Genomic DNA, 21983 nt, shown 5'->3' with positions numbered 1-21983 from the left:
TCGGACAAAAACTCCAACCAGAATGCACTTTTTCAAGTCAGCCGCCTGTAGCCGGCTGCGGCGCCGCATGAAGTCGGGTCATGTCGAACACACCTAATGTGTTGGTGCCAGGGGCGTAGCCAGAAAAATATTTTTGGGTAGGCCTTGAAAATTATGGATAGGCATCTTTTCAGTTTTTTTTTTTTTTACTTATTTACTTTGTGATGTGCACCCGGTGCATAATTTTTGGAAGATATTTTCGTTTTTGGGTAGGCCTTAGGTAGGCCTATGCCTACCCAGGCCTACCCGTGGCTATGCCCCTGGTTGGTGCTACATGTACTTTTTAAATAACCATAACTTGCTCAATTCTATAAACAGTTTGGTTTGTTATCAACGTCAGAGATGTAGCTACGCCACTGCATAGGCCCTACTTATGAAAAAAATGTATTTTCTAAAAAATAGAATAGACGTAGGGCCTATGCAGTGGCGTAGCTACATCTCTGACGTTGATAACAAACCAAACCGTTTAAAAATCGGTAGAAAATTGAGCAAGTTATGGTTATTCAAAAAGTACATGTAGCACCAACACAATGTTATGGGTGAGCGAGTTGACTGTAGCAAGATGGCCGCCATGTAGGAACGTTCGACTCTGTTGGCCGGCAACGCGGACGAGACATCTAGCCTTTGTATATATCTATTGTAGCCACTCTCATTGCTTACAACGGATTAGAACTCTGCTGAGTCCACACTGCGTCCGAAGCAGTGTAGCCACGGCGTAGGCTAAGACTAGGTATATTTTTATGGAACTGGCCCAGGAATGTGGATAAGTTCCACAGAGGTCAGTTGTGTTCATTGTAACTCAAACAACTAAACAACTTCTGTCTTTACAAGACAGAAATTTGATGCTGTGGGTGGTATTGAACAGTTGACTTTCCTCAGTTCCTTCAGTAGGCTATGTTTACCCTCCCTACGCCACGCCACACCTCTGACATTCTCTTGTGAGTGATCTGCATGCAGACATTTTCTCTTCACTGATTGACACTGGAAATAAAGCAGAATACACAGACATGAATCATACCACCAAACAATCCCCTAATTCTATAGGCCTATCTTTTATTTTTTCAGACAATGCAAATTCTCAAATTATTTTAAAAATCGAACAATTTTTACCTCAGATTTCTTTCTTTTTTCTATTGCTTCAAGATCCTTCAGCATCTGTTCCATCAACAACTGTTGAAACCTGTCTTGTTCCTTCTTGATTTTCATGATTTGATCACACTGCATTACCTCGTCCCATTCTTCTTCAGTCTACGAAATCAAAACATAAGAGCTACTTCACCCCTTCATCCATAGCATATTAATCAACACAGCTATTAAATCATATCAAACCTTTGATAAGAGTTGTTGCCCCAATTATTTCAGATTTTTATGAGTTCCTTTGACTGACAACTCACTTTTTGTATGTTAGGGGGGGTCAGGTGGTTGAGAGGTTAGGGAATCTGGCTAGTTATCAGAAGGTTGTCGGTTTGATTCCCGGCCATGACGTTGTGTCCTTGGGCAAGGCACTTGCCTCGGGGGAATGTCCCTGTACTTACTGTAAGTCGCTCTGGATAAGAGCGTCTGCTAAATGACTAAATGTAAATGTGTGCTTATGAGACAAATCATTAAATCTATAATGGGTTATAGCCTATTCATTTCCTACTTATTTTCATCAGAATTTAGAATCTGAATTTTGTGGCCTATCATTCTTTATGTCCACATACCACATTTCAGCCAAGCACATCAGTATTTCTTACCACATCATTAAAACAGTCCCCAAATTTGTAAGACTTTTGTCCTGGAAACTCAACCCCGGAGTCAAGCAGATCCTTCAAGCTACTGGCAACCAGGTGCAGAACCTCAAATTCGTACGCGTAGACGTTGCCATCCTGACATAATAGTAAGACCAGCTGCCCATCTGCTGCTGAACAGTCATCCAACACGCCAAGGACCACCATTTTCATTCTATCCGGAAGATAGCAGTCTTCCCAAACCTGTAACTGATCTTCACTTTCAGCATGGACAGTGTCCTGGAGGCTTCCGATTCTCAAGGAATAACCAGCAGGTTTAGTAAGTGGAATAAGCTTGCCCCGATGAGTTGACACAAAGTCTTCTACCTTTGAAAGGAACTTTACATCTGTAGCATAGAAAGTAAACAAAAACAATACTGTTAGCATGTTAGTCTGGCAGGTATGCTGACACTGCTGTGGGGTACCTTGTAAAAGCTCAAGTCTCCTAAATGGGTGGTTCCCATGTGCCCCTTTGGCCAATAATAGTGGCCAAAAATAAACAAATTTGTGTTTATTTTCTGGAGTAAATGTATCGGACACCCCACTGTGGACCGGCTGGAGACGTCCTTCCCAGATACATTAATCCACCGTCTCATGCTCCGGTGCTTGATGTGGACATTCTGGATTTTCTGTTGTTTAGCTTGCAACATCAATGATCTAAAAAGTTGTCTTCAGTGTCAGTCTTGTAAATCCGATTTTAGTGTATCCCAACATTGTCCATGTATATGTCAATCCCAACATATATTTTGACATACGAAATATCTGCTATGATAAGGTAATGAAATGTGTTGTAGTATGTTTCCAAACGTGTTTTTTGCATATTTCTGGGCAAAACGTATGTTCAGGGCAAATCATTGTTTAATTCCATTTTGTTTTGGGTCTTCGATCCCGCTGCCCTACTTTTGCTGGTGATTGATCAACTGTGAGAACAATGTGAGAAAATCTTCATATTACACATATCTCGTCCTTGTGTAAGTGGATTGAAGGGACACAAGTATGGCATCCTGTGCAGAGATGCTATTCAGCCATGTTGTATACAGTTCTATTACCTTGAGAAGCCAGCAGCTGAGCTCATTGTAAAGACTCTCTTCACTTCATTAGCACCATTCATGAAATACTTTCATGTAGGCTAACTGTGGCAGACATGGAGAAGACCCCCACCCTCTGTTGTTCAGGATTAGTTGTACCTGTTAGTCTTGACCAGTTTCCTATCATGACTGAGCTTTGTACTTAAAATGTAAAAAAATATCCACAGGTACGTTTGTGGAGACTTTATGGAACATTTTGAGTATTCTGCTCAGTCATGTAGGAAACTGGTCTTGTACACGACAGGAACATCTTAATAGTGTTGACACTGAAAAGACAGCAGCAAATATGATGAATGATTTCTGACCTAAAATACTTATAGCATACACCACATTAACTAAGATAAATACGGTAATGTTTGATAACCAATATCTTAAAAATGTATCACAATTATGTGGTATTCACAATACCACGACTGATAGTATGTATTATGTGATACTAAGGAGGACTATAGATTTGCATCATTTCACAAGTCAAGAACTGTACTTCGTCAAGTTCTTGAGACAAACGGTACAGAATATTATAATGATGAAATAAAATAATTCCTACAATGATTGTTAGGGAGTTGTTGATAGGCCATGGGGCCTTAAACATGGTTGTTTCAGGGGATGTCATTGGTTGAGTGTTTTAAAGCAGATCAAAAGGTAGCAGGTTCAAATGTCCCCCCATACGTCGCTTTGGATGAAAAATGAATACATTTGAATACATTTTCTTATATTAACATTTAGGGAATGTTGGCAAATGTACCTTCTTCTTTCTGATCCTCACAGTTGAGCAATTCAAGCATTAAGGATCTGGAAAGTGACACTAGTATCATTAGGCACCAATGTACATGCATTTGCTGATAACCAGAATATTGTGACTGTCAAAACAAAAGAACGTCTTTCAAAACAGCACACAAAAAATAACTAAATCAAACCTTTAACAGTTCATTCAAGCTTTTTCAATTTGTATCCTGCAATAAGTCAGCTACTTTCTCTACTCATTAAATGATCTGTCAGTACACCAGAAGTAAATAGTCAATCAGCAAAATATGTTATATTTGTTATAGTAAATATGCATAATCTTTTTTGTTTGTTTTTGTCTATGCACTGAGTACACTAAATACAATTAAGGTATAACAAGTAGAATAAGAAATATCTACCCCATAGCGTTTGGTGAAGAAAGTGTTCCTGAAGTTTTGCTATGCGACCTTGTAGGTGTTAATACTCTAGGGAAACACCTTGTCTTTCAGGACGGCTGGGTTGTCACCAACAGCATACCAGTACAGTGGAAAAACACCAGAGAATTGCTACGCCCCAAATGCATTACCCATTTGAATAAATGTTATTCAACATTGTTTTATGTTTTGTCTTTCAAACAAAATGATAACTACAAATAAGAGAGACGAGAAATAAAACAAATCAAAACAAACAAATCAGAAGAAAAAATTGTTACGTTCAGTAAGTTTATTTTTAAGTAACTGATGGCAAACTAATGAAAATATTTACAAAAAATCATTTGGATAATTATGGTTTGTACAAAAGAATCTACATGCAAAGATAAAAAAAAAGAAGCAAAAATTAATAAAACCATGGTAAACAATTATACATATGTATAAAATATGATGCAATGGGAACAAAGACATGGACAACACAATAACGGACAAAAAAAACATGACTGACAAAAATGATCCAGTCCAAGTTTGCTTGATTTGATGGCGTTTGTACAACTTTACAAAGATTAAATTACAAATAAATACAAGGGCATGGTTTGGGACTGTACAGCTTTAACATCCTTCTTCCTCTCTTGCAACCGAACCTGTTTGGCAGCATCGTCTTCTTATGAGTTGGTAGCAACACTCCCCAGAACAACAGTTCAACAATACATTCTAGTCAGATCTATTTGTGTTGACTATGGGTGCAGCACATGACTGACCTTTCTACGCAAACACATCCCTGTCTCCATTTTGAGAACGAGGAAGCAAATTAAAAGGGTCAAACGTTTTTTTGTTTTCTGCATGTCGATGAGTAACAACATCAGCTGGGGTAAACCTAAAATGACACCATATTAACTATGTATTAAGCTTGCTATTGGAGACACAAAGTTGAGTGCAGTATGTGGAATTTCGGTCATTTCTGACAATTAATGTTTGGCAAAATGTATCATCCCAATCATGAAACACCTACAATATGCAATACATATTTACAGTTAACAATTGATGTGGTTATAAATTCAATTAATGAACACTAAAACATAACAGCAATATATATTTTAAATGCCAGGAAATTATGAAACTATTTCAGGTAACAAGGAAGAACACCCTAGTGATTTTAGAGAATACAATCATGGGTGTGTTTGATAGTCTAAAGTCAAGCTGGCCATAGCGTTCTCACAAATAAAACACAACATAAAGCCTAGTAAAACAAGTGTAAACATCCCATAATAAAGTTAAAACATGTATAATATGTTTAACTTAAAAAAGTGAAATGTCATCAAAAAAACAATAGTCTAGGTAAAGCTGGAACAACTTTGGTATACCAGTAACTACTGTACAAAAAAAAAAAAAAAAAGTGACAAATCAAATATCTAGTCATAAGTGCCAGGTGACTTCAGAGCCCAAACATTTACCTGGGAAGTCAATAATACTCCAATAAGGTCAAAGGTCAAATAAACACCCCTACCAGCAGATCTTGCAGTACCAAGTACATGCTTTTCTCTATATTTATTACAGATACAACAGATGTCTTCATAAATAGTTGCATAAAATGTTAAAGCCGCAACATTGCACATGATAAGAATCAGAAACATGACATACAGTGAGTGCATTTACAGTTTTCTGTCTTCTACTGCGTCCTCGTTCCTCCAGCCTCGGATAGGCTGTCTCTGCCGTCACCCAGGCTCCGATGCCCAATGACAATCAACATTTACATTTGCAGGATACCTTTGTCCTGCCTCCTATGACGTCACTTAAAAGCAGGCAGCCATTTTGAATATGAGGGACAGAAGGCAGTTTGAGTCTATATACAAAGTAAGGCTTAAACATCTTAAATCTGCACAACACAATTTGTTCTGGTAAAAGCAACAATGAATTATTTGTCTATTGTTTGTTTGACGAGATCGGACAGTGCAGCAGTTAGAATCTGTATTGTTACTTGCAACATGGTTATCATGGTTTCTTAAGATTAGAGCTAGGTACATGAGCGCAGCAATCAAAAAGCTCTGATTGGACGTAAAAATGTCTCAACTGCTTTGAGGACCTCAATTACAGGAAGCAGATCTCCAGAACTGGGTTCCTACAGCGTCCAATGTAGCACAGCAACTTTCAACTGACGAGGATTTTCTCGAATCTTATTTTTTAAATTATTTTTTATTATTAGATTTTATTTCTCAAACGTGTTCTTGAAAAGTTATGGACATCATCATCTATCCTTTACATAGTATCTTTAAGAAAGGGGTGTTTCTCAAAAGTCTTTGAGTAACATTGTGTAAAAGGTCTGAAACAGAATGTCTCGCTCTCCCTAGCAACAAGAGGAGGGAAACGCTCTGCAGTGTCGCTAACGCTAGCTCTGTTAGCATCGCTTTCTCCTGAAATATCTGCTCCTTTGTGCAGTTACATCTGGCTCAATCATGAGGTTCTGTTGATCGACTGACGCTCGGTGATAAGTTATCCATTTGGACCGTTTAAGCCCCCCCACCCCCACCCCCCCCCTCGTAGAAAATGTGTTTTGAGTTGAAACCAGCAAGCAGCAGTAGACTGGTAAGGACATTCCATCCTTTTGTTGATTGGCTGAGGACTGTTCCTTCCAGCACTCAGACTGGCTTAGGACCTGAAACAGGCCCTACCATTGGCGAAAGGACTACATGATTGATTCTCCACAGTCCATGTGGAAGAGGATGAGATCAGCACACTTAATTTTTTTTTTTGTTCTTCTCCGTCTCGTCTTCAGATGCCCAGTTCCAAACCAACAAGACGCCCTCCATTACCCCTCCAGCCGTCCGCGAAGGCATCCGACACCGTCCACTCTCCCCCACAGCCTTGCAGTAGCTGAGAGGGCAGCAGAGGGTTTCGTTTTTTTGGTTTGGAATTGGGCCTCCTCCCGGGCGCCCCCTTCAGACTCGCGGCTGGAGACGACTCTGCAGGAAGCTGCGTACCCCTCCGATAGGCCTGGCGTCCGTCTGGTGTTTCCTGCGGTCGATGAAGGACACAAGGCGGGACGTGTCCAGGAAGCCCTCCCCCCCGGCCCCCGCCTGGACCCAGGCCTCCTGGAGGCAGAGCCCAGCCGGCGGGCGTCTGCCGGGGTCGCTCCTCAGCAGCAGGCACACAAAGTCCCGGGCGGCCTGGCTCACGCCCTGGAAGTAGTCCCGGGGGAAGCTGAAGTCCAGCCGGCAGATGTTCAGGCAGGTCTCCTCGGCGCTCTCGTCCAGGAAGGGCGAGGCCCCGCTCAGCAGCACGTAGGTGACCACCCCCAGGCTCCACAGGTCGGAGGTCAGGGAGACGGGCTCCCCCAGGACCAGCTCGGGGGAGGCGAACTCGGGGCTGCCCAGGAGAGGGTGCACGTAGTGGGCACTGTTGAGCTGGGCCGCGTCCCCGAAGTCAGTTAGCTTGACCGTAGGCTGGCCGGCGGGAGTGTGGGCCACCAGTAGGTTCTCAGGCTGAGGAGGGGGGTGGGAGGGGGGGGTCAGAGTGTGTTGTATGTGTTTGAGTGTTTTTCTAGGGTGATGGACGAGAAATGCAGAAATGCCAGACATGTGCAGTTCAAGCTATTGATGTCTCATTCGGTCAACAGCTTCCATTGTACCTCTGAATCGCCTACAGTTTATCGGACAACAAGGCAACAGAAATACTCGGTTTGACCCGAGTCGAAGAGGGGCCCTACCTTCACATCGAGATGTACCACTCTGCAGTTGTGAAGGTAATGTAGAGCTTCTAGAATGTCTCGCAGGTAACAAGCCACCTTCTCCTCAGTAAGACTCCCCCAGCTCACCACGTAGTCCAGGAGACGGCCCTGATCGACCCTGCAGAGGAACACACACACACACGTCAAGGTGTTGTTTGGTATTGGGGCCAAGCACAAACAGCTGTCAAGAGTCATTAAGGTCATCAACAATCAGCTGTGTGTGTGTGTGTACTCACATCTCCAGGACCAGAGCGTAGCTGCTGGAGGTCTCGTACGTGTCTGTGAGGCCGACCAGGTGGGTGTGCTGGAGCCTCTGGAGCAGGCTGACCTCCTGGGTCACCTGGTCCCTCCTCATCAGCTTCTTGTTGACCAGCTTGACCGCCACCGTGCGCTTGGTCCCCGGGTGGTCACAACGCTTGACCACGGAGAACCGGCCCCTGGGGAGGGGACGTCATCGTCATCACCCATGTCATACTGGTCCCTTCACCATCATTTTGACCATCATCATCATCATACTGGTCCTTCACCATCACCATCATCATCCACATCATACTGGTCCTTCACCATCACCATCATCATCCACATCATACTGGTCCTTCACCATCACCATCATCATCATCATCATACTGGTCCTTCACCATCACCATCATCATCCACATCATACTGGTCCTTCACCATCACCATCATCATCCACATCATACTGGTCCTTCACCATCACCATCATCATCCACATCATACTGGTCCTTCACCATCACCATCACCATCATCATCATCCACATCATACTGGTCCTTCACCATCACCATTATCATCCACATCATACTGGTCCTTCACCATCATCATCCACATCATACTGGTCCTTCACCATCATCATCCACATCATACTGGTCCTTCACCATCATCATCCCCACAATCACCCAAGTCACCACCATGGTCCTGGTCTGTATAGGTAGGCAGAGTGGAGACAGTTACCTGCCCAGTTCAGCCACCTCTGTGTAGTGGGCGTCAAAGTTGTCCTTCCAGCTCACCCTGACCCCGTCACTGGACACAGCTGGGACACACACACACACACACACACACGACAACGTAAGTCTGGGCTTCACCATGTGTTTGTTGTTTTATGAGCGCATGTGGGTGTGTCTTACCTAATACTCTGAGGCTGGCTGATGATGTCACGCTGCCTAGGTCGTTCGTGGCGACGCAGGTGTAAACGCCGTCATCCTCAGAGGCCACGCCCACTATCCGCAGGGTCGCTTCGCCTGTCTCACTGTTACACACACACACGTACACGCACACTCATGTTAAGATTGGGATTGCAAGTGCAAAAGTTGATTGCCAGTCAGGTGTGTGTGTGTGTGTGTGCGTGTGTGTAAGAGAGAGAGTGTGTACCTGTAGGCGGTGCTGAAGTGTCCGTTGTTGGTCAGGGTGCTCTGGTCGGGTCCTTTCCAGGTGACGGTGGCTTTGGGGCGCCCACACACCTTACACCTGAGGGTGACACTCTCTCCGTTGTCACACGTCACGTCACTCAGGGGCAGCAGGAACTCTGGGGCGACTGGAGGACGGGGGTCAGAGGTCAGAGGATATCAAGATATGAGCAGTTACCATGTCAGTGTAAATGTCTAGGCAATGTGGATCGCTGGTTGTTTACACATGTATATCTGTATTTGATATTTTTCGTTTTTCTCGACTTTCTACTCGTGAAGCAACCTTGGGTGTGAGAAAGGTACTATGTCAATAAAAGTGATTATTATTATTATTGTGTAATCTAATAAATATTGTGTGTGAATGTGCGCTGGATGCAGACTGTTTGAAATACTTACCATCATAGATGTAGTTTGGGTTTAGAAGCTGGAAAAAGAGTGCATACAAAGTTAGACTACAAAGTACTTGAACACAAACACAAAACAACATCCGTAAAATTGTCACAATGAATTGAGGAGCGGATTGGGCGGTACAATCAGGAACACCCACCTTTACTGAAACCTTATTGGGTAGGCCATCTCTGGACTTCCTGTAACCGTTTTCCAGCTTGGTCTCCTTCTTTCCATCCTTCTCCTTCTTCTCGGACTTCTTGCGGATGCGCAGGGACGTGTGCCAGGACGATGACTTCCTGCTTCGACAGAGGAGGTCACGAAAGGTCAAAGGTGAACTGGGTTGAACAGTGGTGTCCCCATATGGTTTGGTTATTTTCTAGGGATGCATTTACGTGTCAGCCTCTCACCTGATGGTTCCGTCGGGACAGTCGGGGATGATGGCGGAGGTGTGTCCCAGAACGTAGCCGGGGATCCAGCCCTCGGCGGCCGGGCCCTGCTCGGTGGCGGCGCGGAACACCAGGAACATGTTCTGCTGGTTGCTGGCCAGGATCTGGACCACCTCCCCCTGGAGCACGCTGATCTCATCCTCCTTCAACGCCACGTAGTCCTGGGTCACCAACATGGTGGACACGCTACTGCTGCTGCTGCTTTCACTCTGGGGGAGGGGTGGGGGGGAGGAGGAGGAGGGTGGGTGGGGGGGAGGAGGAGGGGTTGAGAGTACGTCGAGGTTAATCTCGAGTCAACACAGCCACACATGCAGGCGTGCGCAGACGCACGCGCGAGGACCACACTAAACGCGCACACACACACCAGTTGGTTTACATTTCATCGGGTCAACCCTTATCGCCCAAGATGCCATGCCTGTCAGTGAGGAAGGTGTCACACAGATGAACGCTCATTACGGCGTTTCCAACAGCACACAGAGGCTGGGCTAAGCAGAGAAAAGACAGAGCGGAAGAGCAGTCTTGCACCCAGTTATTTAATGCTAGTTATCCATCCATCTGCCCATCCATCCATCTGCTCATCCATCCATCTGCCCATCCATCCATCCATCTGCTCATCCATCCATCTGCCCATCCATCCATCCATCTGCCCATCCATCCATCCATCTGCCCATCCATCCATCCATCTGCTCATCCATCCATCCGTTCATCCATCCATCCATGCATCCTCTAGCAACAGAAGGAGGGCGGACACAAGGAGGACTCGCCTTCCCAGAGAACGAACGAGGGGACGAGAGAAGCAGAAGAGAGATGGCGGCTCTCCGGAGGGGAGACGTTCAGACAAAGACGGAAATGAGTGGTCCAGTGGTTTCGTCTCACGGAAGAGGGAGGGGGAGGGGGGGGGAGCGTGAGAGAAGCAGGTGGAGAGGACCTCCGGTCAGAGCGCTTGTAGCCAGGGGACCACAAACGTCGAAACGCTAGCCGCTACAGAAGCGACCGGATTGGGTGAAGGAAGAGCGCGGAGTTAGTACAAGCATTGTTAGGGGAAGAAGAAGTCCTTCGCTGCAGATCGAGGCGCATCCCATTCAAACCATGAGTTGTAAAGAGTGGAAACCAGTCTTCCGTAGGGTTTATTAATTAGAGCTGTTAGAAGCTGCAGAGAGGAAGACATGTGTGCAGTTGAAGGGGGATTAGTAGCTCTGGCCAGACTGGCCGACAGGACAGGCCTCCCGCTGGCGCTGGGATTAGTGAGCCGAAAGAGCAGGGCTAGGCCGCACTAAAGCCTGGACCGCGGGTAGTTGTCTTACCCCGTTACTCTGGGTGGACTGGATGGACTGCTCGCTGGTGGACGAGCACGTGCTCATGCGGTCGGCCTCCTTGCTGTGCGTGGAGTGTCTGTGAGTCTGAGACCCCGGCCCCGAGCCTGAGCCGGCCTGGGTGTGGTTGTGGTTCGGTCGGGCGGGACTGTCCCCAGCCTCTCCAGGGAAGGTGAAGGAGCCAGGCCGGCTGGCTGGGGAGCTGGGCATGGAGCTCCAGAACGAGGAGCCCAAGCCAGACTTGGGGCCGGGGCTCGGAGGGGGAAGGGAGAGGGCCTCCTTGCCAAACGCAGGGGTGGCCATGGGGGAGGCCATGGGGGAGACGGTGGCGCCGGGCCGAGGTTTGGGCGTGGTGGGGATGGGGAGAGGACCCACCGTGGCGCGGGGGACAGGGGCCACGGCAGGGACGGGGGTTGTGGGGGCCGGGGGCTGTGCCTGGTCATCGGTAGCCAGGCTGGGGCGCTTGCCCTGGGGGCTGCCCCCCTGGACCCTCACCCCCCTCTGGCCCTTCCCCACCCCGGGGGCCTGGTCGGCGGGCTCAGCCAGGGCTGGAGCTGGGAGCAGGGGGGGAGGGACCGGGCGAGGGGACAAACCTGAATCACAAGTCAGCAATCTCAGAGGAAGGAAGGAGGACTTTTGGATCACATGCACATATCTACCACATCAACGAATCCCCCCTGGTTCATCAGAGAGGAGAGATCTTACCTGACATCTTGTTGGGGCCCTCGGGGTCAGGGCCCCCGGGCTGGTGGCGCAGGGGCTGGGGCAGGCGGGAGGGCTGGGGGATCCGGGAGGGCCGTGAGCGGGAGCCCCCCTGGGGGACGGGGATGGAGCCCCCCTGGGGGACCACTCCTCCAGGGACCACGCCGGGGCCACCGCTGCCCCCAGCCGGAGCGCCTACGCTGGGCACGCACACCCCGCCGCCGGCCCCCACATGGTTCCTCTGGTACTCGATGGGGGAGGTCAGAGCTGGGGTGCGAGAGGAACAGAGAGAGACGCAGCATTCATAAACATCCACCTCAGATGCATGGTCCTTTTTTACAAACAATGTTGTATCTTCATAATACGGCCCATAGAAGTGCACCTAAACGTACCGTTGAGGAAGTTGCGCTGGCTCTCCAGGATCTGGCTGATCTGCAGGGTCCACACCTGACGCACCCCCGGGTGGGAGGAGTGGAGCACAAACGTCTCCGTGCTGCTAGTGGTCGAGCGGGAGGTCAGGGTGAACGTACAGGGGTCGCTGTCCACGCTCTCCTCCATGCCCAGACAGCTCACCTACACAGGGAGGAGGGAGGGAGGGGGGGAGGGATAGAGGGGGACTATTGAGAGCGTGATGGACACAATGACATCATCAGAACGGCTTAACTTTGTCTCGGTCATTTGGGAACGACATCCCGTACGTGCGCGGCATGCTACATCCTGCCACGGCGCTCAGTTCAACACCGCGGCTGCCCAGCAGAGGGCGCCCCCCCCCCCCCCCCCCCCCCCCCCAAAACCAACATCTCTCCAGCCCCCCGCACCTTGATGCTGTTCTTGTAAAGAAAGCCAGGCATGGAGAAGCCCCTCTTCTTGTCCAGGGGCTCGCTGAAGATCAACATCTGCTCGAAGAGGAACACCCTCCTCTCCTTCATCCTCCCCAGCAGGCTCCCCTCGGGGTCCAGCACCAGGAAGGTGTCCTGGAGCAGGAGACGCCCCTGGGCCACGATCTTACCCTGGAGGGGGAGAGAGAGACAGACGGGGAGGGGAGGGATGAGGACGGAGGAGCACTGAATGGAGGTCGCGCCGGGCACTCTGGGATCGCTTGGTCGCGCCTGGATGCGGTGCCACTCACGTCGAATCCTTGGAGGCGTCCCACGTTCATCATGTCGTTGCAGCGTTTGGGCACGATGCACATGACCTCCACGGCTTTCTGCGGGGGGGGGGGACAGGGGGGGGGGGGGGACAGGCAAGCATGAAGCACTCGGGGACCGCTGACGTTTATCAAACCACACGCTGCAGACTAGAGCAGGGATCCTCAGTCCTGTTCCTGGACAGCGACCTGCCTGGAGGTGTTCGCTCCAACGCTAATCTAGGACGCCCGATTCTAATCGTTACATTAGGGGTTGATCGACTAATTTGTGTTGAATCGGGTCAAATAAGTGTGCTCGGAGCAAAAACCGACTCCCAGGTCGCAGGCCCCTGGACTAGAGGACACTGGGTCAGAACTTACGTCCAACTCTGCAGACTCCAGCCCGGCCTTTTTGGAGAACTTGAGGAAATCCTGAAAGCGAAGGGGGAGAGGGAGAGTGCATTTGCGTCGTGATCAAAGTGGAGAAGTGAGCCTGCGATCTGGCACCCCCTTCAGGACAGCAGAGGCACGGCAGGAGTGAGCCAGCAGGCCTCTCACCTTCAGCAGCAGCTGGTACTTCATGATCCTCTGGACCGGCTTGATCAGCAGGTCGGTGATCTGCAGCCGGTGATTCAGCCGCTGCTTCAGCTCCTGACGGAGGGCAAAGGTCAAACATTCACACCAGGGTCAACAGTCATGGCAACGCTGCGGCTCTATCTACGGAAGGCACGTATATCCCCCCATAAGAGACATGCGGTGTTATTGACACATATGTACTCATGTGGAACAGGTCCCTACCTCGAAGTAGGTGTCGATGTATTCGGAGACGATGTGCTCTGACTTGGGCTTGTTCTGACAGTACACTATGTACATGTGTAGCCTTCGCTCCTGCAGGACACACACACACACACACACACAGGGGTAAGAGCGGGCCCTGGCTGGCTGCAGAGGTAGCGATGCACCAGAGAAAGCGGTGGTCTCTTGCCTGTTTGACAAACAGACAGCCCAGTCTGTCCGGCTCCTCCAGACACTTCTCCAGCTCGCCCAGGAAGAAACTGAACAGGGAGGAGAGGAGAGCAGTCATGGGACGGGTCCAGAAGGGGTCAACAGGTGTGTGTGTGTCTGCTGTGTGTGTGTGTCTGCTGTGTTTGTGTGTGTGTCTGCTGTGTGTGTGTCTGCTGTGTGTGTGTGTGTCTGCTGTGTGTGTGTGTGTCTGCTGTGTGTGTGTGTGTCTGCTGTGTGTGCGTGTGCTCTGCTGTGTGTGTGTGTGTGTGTGTGCTCTGCGTACTCTCGGTGCCAGTCGAAGATCTGATGGATGTTGCCGAAGACGATCTTGTCTTTCCCCTTCATGTCGTCTGGAACCCCCTCTTCCTTCATCCGGGTCATGTAGCCCTGGAACACACACACACACACGCACGCCATGAACATGAATCACTCAAAGACATCCCACACACACACAACCTTAGATGTACCCCCACACACACACACGTACCTCTACCACCAGGCCCAGGTCTCTGACGTAGTCCCTCTCCGTCTCCACCAGCTCCAGCAGCACATAACTGACACAATGACAAACAGCAGGGGTTACAACTGAGCTCTCTGAGGACATACAGCAGAAAGCATGAAGAGAGAGTCAGGGAGTGAGAGAGAACAGAGAGAGAGACAGAGAGAGACAGAGAGAGATAGAGAGAGAGACAGAAAGAGATAGAGAGAGACAGAGAGATAGAGAGAGACAGAGAGATAGAGAGAGAGAGAGGTGTGGGTACGGGGGGGTGGTGACACGTACTGGCGTCTCTTCAGAAAGCCAGTCTTGCGCTCCTCAATCTCGTCGATGGGGGAGGAGGAGGACAGGAGGGAGTTGTCCGACGGGTTGAAGGAGGGAGAGCTGCTGTCCCCCTGTTCCACTGAGAGAGAGCTGGGCCGGTCCTCCAGAGCCTGGAGAGGGGCAGGCGGGCAGGACAAGGAGAGCCACACCAGGAGAGGAGGAACCAGAGACAAACAGAAAGGAAAACGGAGAGAGACGGAGAAAGAGAGAGAGAGAAGTAAGGCGACAAAGGGGCATATTGGATCACAAGCGTCATTTTTGAAATGAGGGAGTGACACAGGGTGTGTGTGTGTGCCGCGCCCGCGCGCTCTTGCCATTTTGCTCTTGACCAGCTCCTCGATGGCGTTCACCAGCTCGGCCGCGCTGGGGGTCTCGGAGCTGGACGGACGGACGGACAGGCGGGAGGAGGTCTGGACGGAGGGAGGGACACAGGGGAGAGAAGCGTCAGGGCATGACCCCCTCGTGTGCCTGGCCTTACCTGGCACGTGCTCCGCCTGACTACAGACTACCACTGAGCACCCTCCACCACAGGAGAGAAGCCCTTGCTGAGAGAAACCGGCATGGCCCAGGGGCTGAGAGACACACTACGCCTGGACTCACTGTTGGCTCGGTTAAAGATGAACTGTTCAAGGTGTCCCTTTCCTGTTCCCTCTTAAAGCGATGGCGCTACATTTGGCCACTGTATCTATCCAGCCATCTGCCTAAACTCACTCACTGTCATTGATAGGACTACACGTGTTAACCATACTGTGACAGCATCAGTTGACTTACCTATAAAACAAGTGTTTTTTTTAATTTATTATGATAATATAGTTCTGAACCCATAAGCTCTTCCAAGTTTCTAGCTTTAGGGAGCTCTGATCGTTGTCATTATTTAGTGCACTGGTAAGAGAAAACCTCTTAGAGACTAGTTGACTGTCGTTGTTAGTGTTATTTGACTATTAGGGATTTGTGTTTACGAACGGGTCAACCGTTTGTGTCAGTACTGCCCGTCTGCACGTTAGCTGTTGGGAGCTTTTAGCAACGGGCGTTGTTCAAGAAACAAGCATGGCTTAAGCAAGCCCAATGAAAGGGCAAACTTCAAATCATATGCAAATGATATCAGAAAAGAAAGGAAAAGAGGTTGGATAATTTGACACACCGGTTACCCTAGTGTGGAGCCGTGGATGGTCAAAATGATTGAAAAGACAGAATGTTTGCAGATATATTTGAATAGCTTGATTTTACACCGCCAGGGGAGTCCCTAGATGAGGTGAACTGAAGGAGATGAGTCTGTGATCTAGATGGCTGAGTGGGTCGTTACATGAGGAGGATAGAAGGGTGAAGACCTGGCGACAGCGGAGGTGTCTGAGATGCCAAAGAGAGAAGTTAGGGAGGAGAGAGAGAGGACGTGTGATGACCTTCTAAAGAGAGGGGGGTTAGAACGAGAGCAGAAGTATGAGAGGCAAGAGAGAGAGACAGAGAAAGAGAGACAGAGAGAGAGACAGAGAGAGAGACAGAGACAGAGACAGAGAGAGACAGAGAGAGAGACAGAGAGAGAGAGACAGAGAAAGGTGGGAGGGAAAGAAAGAAATTAAGAAAGAAAAAGAAAGATCAAGTAAGAAATGTTAAAAAAAGAGACAGAAAGAAAGGGAGAACAAGGAGTACAAGAGAAAGACAGAGCGAAAGGCAGAGAGAGAGAGAGCGAGAGAGGTAAAGAGTTGGAGGAAGTCTCACCCTTGCTGTGCTGCCCATCCAGACATTCCCCCATATAGGGTGTGGGTGTGGCTGTGGGTGTGGCTTGTGTGCCCTTCTGGCCTCGCCAGCGCTTAGGTGCCAATTACTTGCATGGGCAATGAGGTAAACGCACACAGGGTAGGGGGTGTGGGGGTAGGACTGGGTGAGGGGGGGGTGAGGGGGGCGGGGGAGGAGGTAAGGTGGGGGGAGGGTGACCTATGAGACTGTGGGGGGGGGGGGGGGAGCGGGGGTGCTTCCCAACGGCGCTTGGTAGACTCCGAGCAGGAAGCAAGTTCATCCAGTTACACTGAACCGATCCCATCGGAGGAAAAAAACAATGTTTGGCTGACCTCTAAGCTGCGACGACCCTCCTGACCTGATACACCCTTAATGAACCCTGAGAGAAGAGTTAGCGGACATCGAATCTGGTCCAAATCGACTAGAAAGGGTTTCAAACGTGAGCCTGTCTATTCCTCCTCCCCCCCCCCCGGACGGTCTCGTCAGTGGCGTGGTGAGAGCTCTGTATGCAGAGAGCACGGCTGGTGATGCACAACTCAAAAGAAGTACGACGTCAAACGAGGGATGGAGGAGTGGAGGCTGAGCTCGCTCGATGAACCGTAGACACTACCAGAGAGAGAGAGAGAGAGAGAGAGAGAGAGAGAGAGAGAGAGAGGGAGAGAGAGAGACAGAGAGAGCAGGAGTGTGTTTGTGCGAGAGAGAAAGTGTGTGTGTGTGTGTGTGAGAGAGACAGAAAGAGTGTGTGTGAGAGACGGAGAGAAAGAGAGAGATATAGAAGGGAAGCTAAATCTTTTTTTTGGGGGGGGGGGGGGGGGGGGGGGGGGGATGAGTTTAGAAAAGTACATATTACTTTAGAAGCGAAATAACTAGGATGAGATCTATAAAAAAAAGCAGGAGAGTAAAATTTGGGTGTTTGAAAGCAGAAACTACAGCTAATACAGGGCCGAACGGAAGAGGAGAGAGAAGTTTGGTTTGTCCGGGAGGCGAGGGAGGGAGAGAAGAGGGGGATTTCAGATGGAGAGATATGGAAACTGAGACAGAGCAAAGACAGGACATAAATCAAGGTAATGCTAAACGGTGTGAGAAACAGCAAACGATAAACATTCAGGAACAGAAAAACAAAAGAGAAACAGAAATTAGTGTCAGGAAAACGTCTGCTTGGAGATAAGGTGACTTTCTCAGGTACCCTGACGCATTTCATTGCCAGGATTTTCTTTTTTCATTCAAACGTTTTAAGGAAGGAAAAAAATCATAAGAATACAATGCTATGCATGAGGTAGAGTCCGTATCTGAGACTCTAGAAAATACCAGAAGGTTCTAGAATAAAACTGACCGGCCCCAGCAGAATGTGTGCAAACTAAATAATGAGAGGGAAACTGGCACACAACAGATGCAGGGCTTATCCTGAGGAAGACAAGTCACTTCTACCTAACTAGTATCATTTTGGAGAGTGATGGAGCTTGAAGGAGCTGGTCACACCCCGTTGCTCGTGCCTCAGGACTGACCCTGGCCGTGTGGGAGTCTGGTGAGGGGGTTTGGGTCAGCGTGCTCGCGAGGGGGAGGGATCGTATGCGAGTCCCTCTGAACAGATCGGGATGCTGGCTAAATGTTAAACAGGCACGGTTCTACAGCGCTGTTTTTGGCCCCCTACGACCCTGTGGTCCCCCTCCTCCACCCGGCCCCCCCTCACCTTGTCATCCTGTGCGTCGGGCTGCAGCAGGCTGTGCTGCTGAATGGCCATGGGGGGGGGCAGGGGCACCGAGTCGGCCCCCTCCTCGCCCTCCTCCTCCCCGCAGCTCTGCATCCCCGACGAGCTGGACTTGGAGAGCGTCCCGCTGGACAGGCCCTCGTTGCGCACCCTCTGTCACACACACACGGGACACACACACACACAAACGCACAGGCAAAATGAGTCATTGTTAAAAGTGTGAAAAAAAAGAAAAGATTCAGACAGTTAAAGAGAGAGAAAGAAAGAACAGAATATTTAAAAGGCATAAAATGACGTGAGTGCATTATGTGCATAGTACGTTCTGTACGAGTGTGTGTGTGCACGAGCGTGACTCCCCCCCACACACACACCTCCTCCACGGTCTCGTCCTGGGGCGTGGCGGCGCTGTCGTCCGAGTCCTTCTGGGAGCCGGCCATGACCTCGCTGCTCTTCCGGGCGTCGCGGCTCTTCTTGTGCTTGTGCAGCTTCTTGACGTGGCCGTCCGCCTTGCCGCTGCTGAGGCGGCGCACCGGGCTGGTCAGCCACTTCCTCAGGGTGTTCCCTGGAGCACAGGACGGGGGACAGGGGTTCTCACTCGGAGCGCTCGCTCTCTCTCTCACCCCCCCCCACTGTGGCTGAAACAATGTGTTTCAGCCACAGTGACAGAAAAGATGCTTTAGGGATTCATCCCATAAAAGGTAAGTTAAAATATTCAAATGTTATTTCTATTTCTCTATGTCTATATTATAATGAATCCAGATTGCATGCAGTTCAGACTTAACCAGTTAGACAGGCTGCATTTTAGACTTGCGAAGCAAGCAGGAGTTCTGTGTGGCATGTCTTCTGTTAGCGCCCCACCTGCGCTTCACGTCTTTATACATTTCATAGTCATAAATCTATTATCTTGCGAAGACAAATGAATAAAGCTCATAATAAATACACATCAGAATGAAGGTGAACGTGAATTGAACTTAATCGATCATGATATTCCGCTGCGGTCTTTCGGGGGGGAACATGAGGGCTTGGCCACCCCAGCCCTCCCCCACGGGGCCCGTCTCCATGGTTACCTGGTCGTTTGGGCCCTGGCGAGGTGTGGGAGCCCATCCCGTGTCCAGGCTGCAGGGTGGCTGAGGAGCCCGGCATGATGGAGTCATTACTGCACACTGACAGAGTGTCTGCAGGACACAGGAGGAGAGGGAGAGAGAGACAGAGAGAGAGAGAGACACAGAGAGAGAGAGAGAGACACAGAGAGAGAGAGAGAGAGAGAGTCATCCATCATACGACTCTTTCTACTCAATTTTCAGACACACACACACACGCATCCCCACTTCTGTACCTCACACACACATATCCCCACTTTCCTACCACTCACACACACAGGCACCTACCCTTGTGGTTGAAGATGCCCTCCATCTCCATGCTGGAGCGCGAGTGGGCGATGCAGAGCATGGCGCAGGGCACCACGCCCTCGTGGGCGGGCGAGCGGTCGGTGGTGCGGACCAGGCACCAGTCGGGCTTGTCGTGGCAGCGCTCCAAGACCTCCACCGTCTGGCCCCGCCGCACCGTCAGCTCGTTGCTGTTGCCGGCCATGAAGTCATGGATCACCACGGTGAGCTCGCAGCCCCCGGACAGCTGGGGGGCGGAGGTGGAGGGGTTAGTTTGTGTGTGTGTGATTGTGGCTGAGTGTGTGTGCGTGTGAGTCGCTGTGTGTGTGTGTGTGCTCACCTTGTCGCTGTCCAGGGTGTTCTGCGAGGTGCGTGAGGCCAGAGAGATGGTGTCTGGTTGGCTACTGCCGTCACCTTGACTGTCCAGGTCCTCTCCATCCCTGAACCAGGACACAGCACGCTCAGAGCAAGCCCTGTCTGTATGTGTGTTGGTGTTGGTGTGTGTGTGGATTTTTACGTATCCCTTCAACTCTTGGGTTCACTGCTTTAGCTCTATATGTGTGTGTGTGTTAGCATGTGTGTTTGTACTTACAGCCCTTGTGGTGACTGCTTCGCTGCGGTATCTTTACGTGTGTGCGTGTGGATTTTTACGTATCCCTTCACGTCTTGGGTTCACTGCTTTAGCTCTGTATGTGTGTGTGTGTGTGTGTGTCTGTGTACTTACAGCCCGTGCTTCGCTGCGGTATCTTTACGTGTGTGCGTGTGTGTGTGTGTGTGTGTGTACCTGCGGCACTTGTGGTGCTTGGCGGCGCTGGCCTTGGGGATGTGGATGGGCTCCTTGAGGGCTCCTCTCAGGTGGATGGTGCGCTCCTGGATCACCTCCCGGATGTGCTTGATCCAGTCCTGCTTGTTCTCGATGCTCGACGCCTGCCGGCCCAACGGGGGTGGGGTCAAAAGGTCAGTCAAGCCGCCACCTCTCTCTCTCTCGCTCTCTCTGAACTCTTATTTTAGTCTCGGGCTGCGTCTCGATAGTCTAAAGTGGCTTCCCTCGCTCCCTGGGTCGCTCTCTCGGTTTAGGGCGCGAAAGAAAGCACTGAGGTGCAGCCTGTGTGGTTTGGGAGACAGGATCTGGACTGATCTGCCAATCGGGACCCATGTCCTCCTGTCAGATCCGTCCCACACGCAGGGAAGGAGAGACGGTGGAGTGGAGGAGGCATCTTTACACTATGGAGACGCGGCTGAGGGCTGTTGTCGAGGGGTTTAGTTAGTACTCACCATGGCTCCATGTTTGCATCCCTGACTTAGCTTTGGTTAAAATATAGAATAGAGAATTTTACTGGGTTGGTTTTTGTTTTCTGGTGTTCTGTTTTGTTTACAGGACAGTTTGGAGATGAGACAATGGCTCGTGATGGCAGACGAACAACATTGATATTCAGTGCTCGGGCCAATCGGACGTGCGGTGCATTGTAATGATGGGCAGTGGAGTGTGAAATGAATGTTGGGTGTTTGTGTGTGTGGCTAAGAGAGTCATGAGGACAGGATTTATGGACACAAAGAGAGAGAGAGAGAGAGAGAGAGAGAGAGAGGACGAGAGAGAGAGAGAGAGAGAGAGAGAGAGAGAGACAGGTGGGAACAAGACAAAGAGAAAAGGAGAAAGAGAGATGGGAAGATGAGTGGAAAAAATAGCACACTGAAAAAAAAGATTGAGAGATAGAGAGAGAGGGGAGCGTATGAGTGCAAGCCCGTGAGGTTAGTGAAGAAAAAGCAGATGGGTTCTGGAACTCGATGTGAACCATTTACAATGCACACGGCACATGAGCGCTCGGTGGTCAGCTGGTTAGTTAGCCAGTCAAGACCAGACTCTAGGAGTCAGGAGGGAACATGCTTTTCCAACATCTGACAGGAACTAGAGAGGAACAAGCTGAAGATGTTAGGGGGGTCGGTGTGGGGAAAAGAGTCTGCTTTTCTTTCACATAAGCAGATACAGATTCTCAAAATGTGCGCTATCCAAAACGGATGCACATTTCTTTAAAAGAAAAGTGCCTGTGTTTCCTTTGAGGGGTGTCAGGTGGGAAGTGGCTTCGAGGGAGTCCAGGGGTCAGAGTTCATGTCAGTGGTGTTGGCGTAAGCATGTTTGACCCAGCGCGGAGAGCGAACG

At 49.8% G+C, this 21983-nt stretch overlaps 1 protein-coding gene across 5 annotated transcripts; it reads right to left on the bottom strand.

Moving 5' to 3' along the window:
- Positions 1-676: 676 nt before the first annotated feature.
- On the bottom strand, positions 677-20251 carry LOC124466773 (triple functional domain protein-like). Of its 5 annotated transcripts, XM_047018620.1 has the most exons (30): positions 20166-20251; positions 19829-20072; positions 19508-19615; positions 18812-19002; positions 18423-18593; positions 15313-15408; positions 14960-15108; positions 14666-14732; positions 14462-14565; positions 14159-14228; positions 13972-14061; positions 13732-13824; positions 13555-13605; positions 13177-13254; positions 12866-13057; positions 12440-12620; positions 12051-12314; positions 11337-11938; positions 9994-10241; positions 9744-9885; positions 9593-9620; positions 9162-9324; positions 8918-9039; positions 8745-8823; positions 8011-8211; positions 7754-7892; positions 4039-7529; positions 2013-2155; positions 1150-1287; positions 677-1020 (listed from the first exon to the last, which is right to left on the bottom strand). In XM_047018620.1, exons 2-27 carry the CDS (start codon positions 20028-20030, stop codon positions 6987-6989), a joined length of 4374 nt encoding a protein of 1457 aa, XP_046874576.1. In that variant the 5' UTR covers positions 20031-20072; positions 20166-20251; the 3' UTR covers positions 677-1020; positions 1150-1287; positions 2013-2155; positions 4039-6986. The 5 variants fall into 5 exon arrangements, with proteins under 5 accessions (XP_046874576.1, XP_046874579.1, XP_046874578.1 ...); XM_047018623.1 differs by lacking the exons at positions 677-1020; positions 1150-1287; positions 2013-2155 and adding exons at positions 3137-3162; positions 3642-3701; XM_047018622.1 differs by lacking the exons at positions 677-1020; positions 1150-1287; positions 2013-2155 and adding exons at positions 3137-3162; positions 3642-3688.
- Between the last annotated feature and the right edge of the window lie 1732 nt (positions 20252-21983).

Source organism: Hypomesus transpacificus, chromosome 4 (genome assembly GCF_021917145.1).
Source record: "Hypomesus transpacificus isolate Combined female chromosome 4, fHypTra1, whole genome shotgun sequence".
Taxonomy (NCBI): Eukaryota; Metazoa; Chordata; class Actinopteri; order Osmeriformes; family Osmeridae; genus Hypomesus; species Hypomesus transpacificus.
The sequence above is the reverse complement of the archived record's forward strand: the minus strand, read 5'-3'. Positions and strand labels throughout refer to the sequence as shown.

Bases quoted from the DNA above. Each gene is read 5' to 3' on its own strand.
- LOC124466773 (XM_047018620.1), bottom strand. From the start codon at position 20,030: ATGGCCGGCAACAGCAACGAGCTGACGGTGCGGCGGGGCCAGACGGTG. The intron at 9,621-9,743 runs GTGGGTGTTCCT...CTCTTTTTCCAG, and splicing joins CCAATAAGGTTTCAGTAAAG to CTTCTAAACCCAAACTACAT. The intron at 7,530-7,753 runs GTAGGGCCCCTC...CCCCCTCCTCAG, and splicing joins TGGTACATCTCGATGTGAAG to CCTGAGAACCTACTGGTGGC.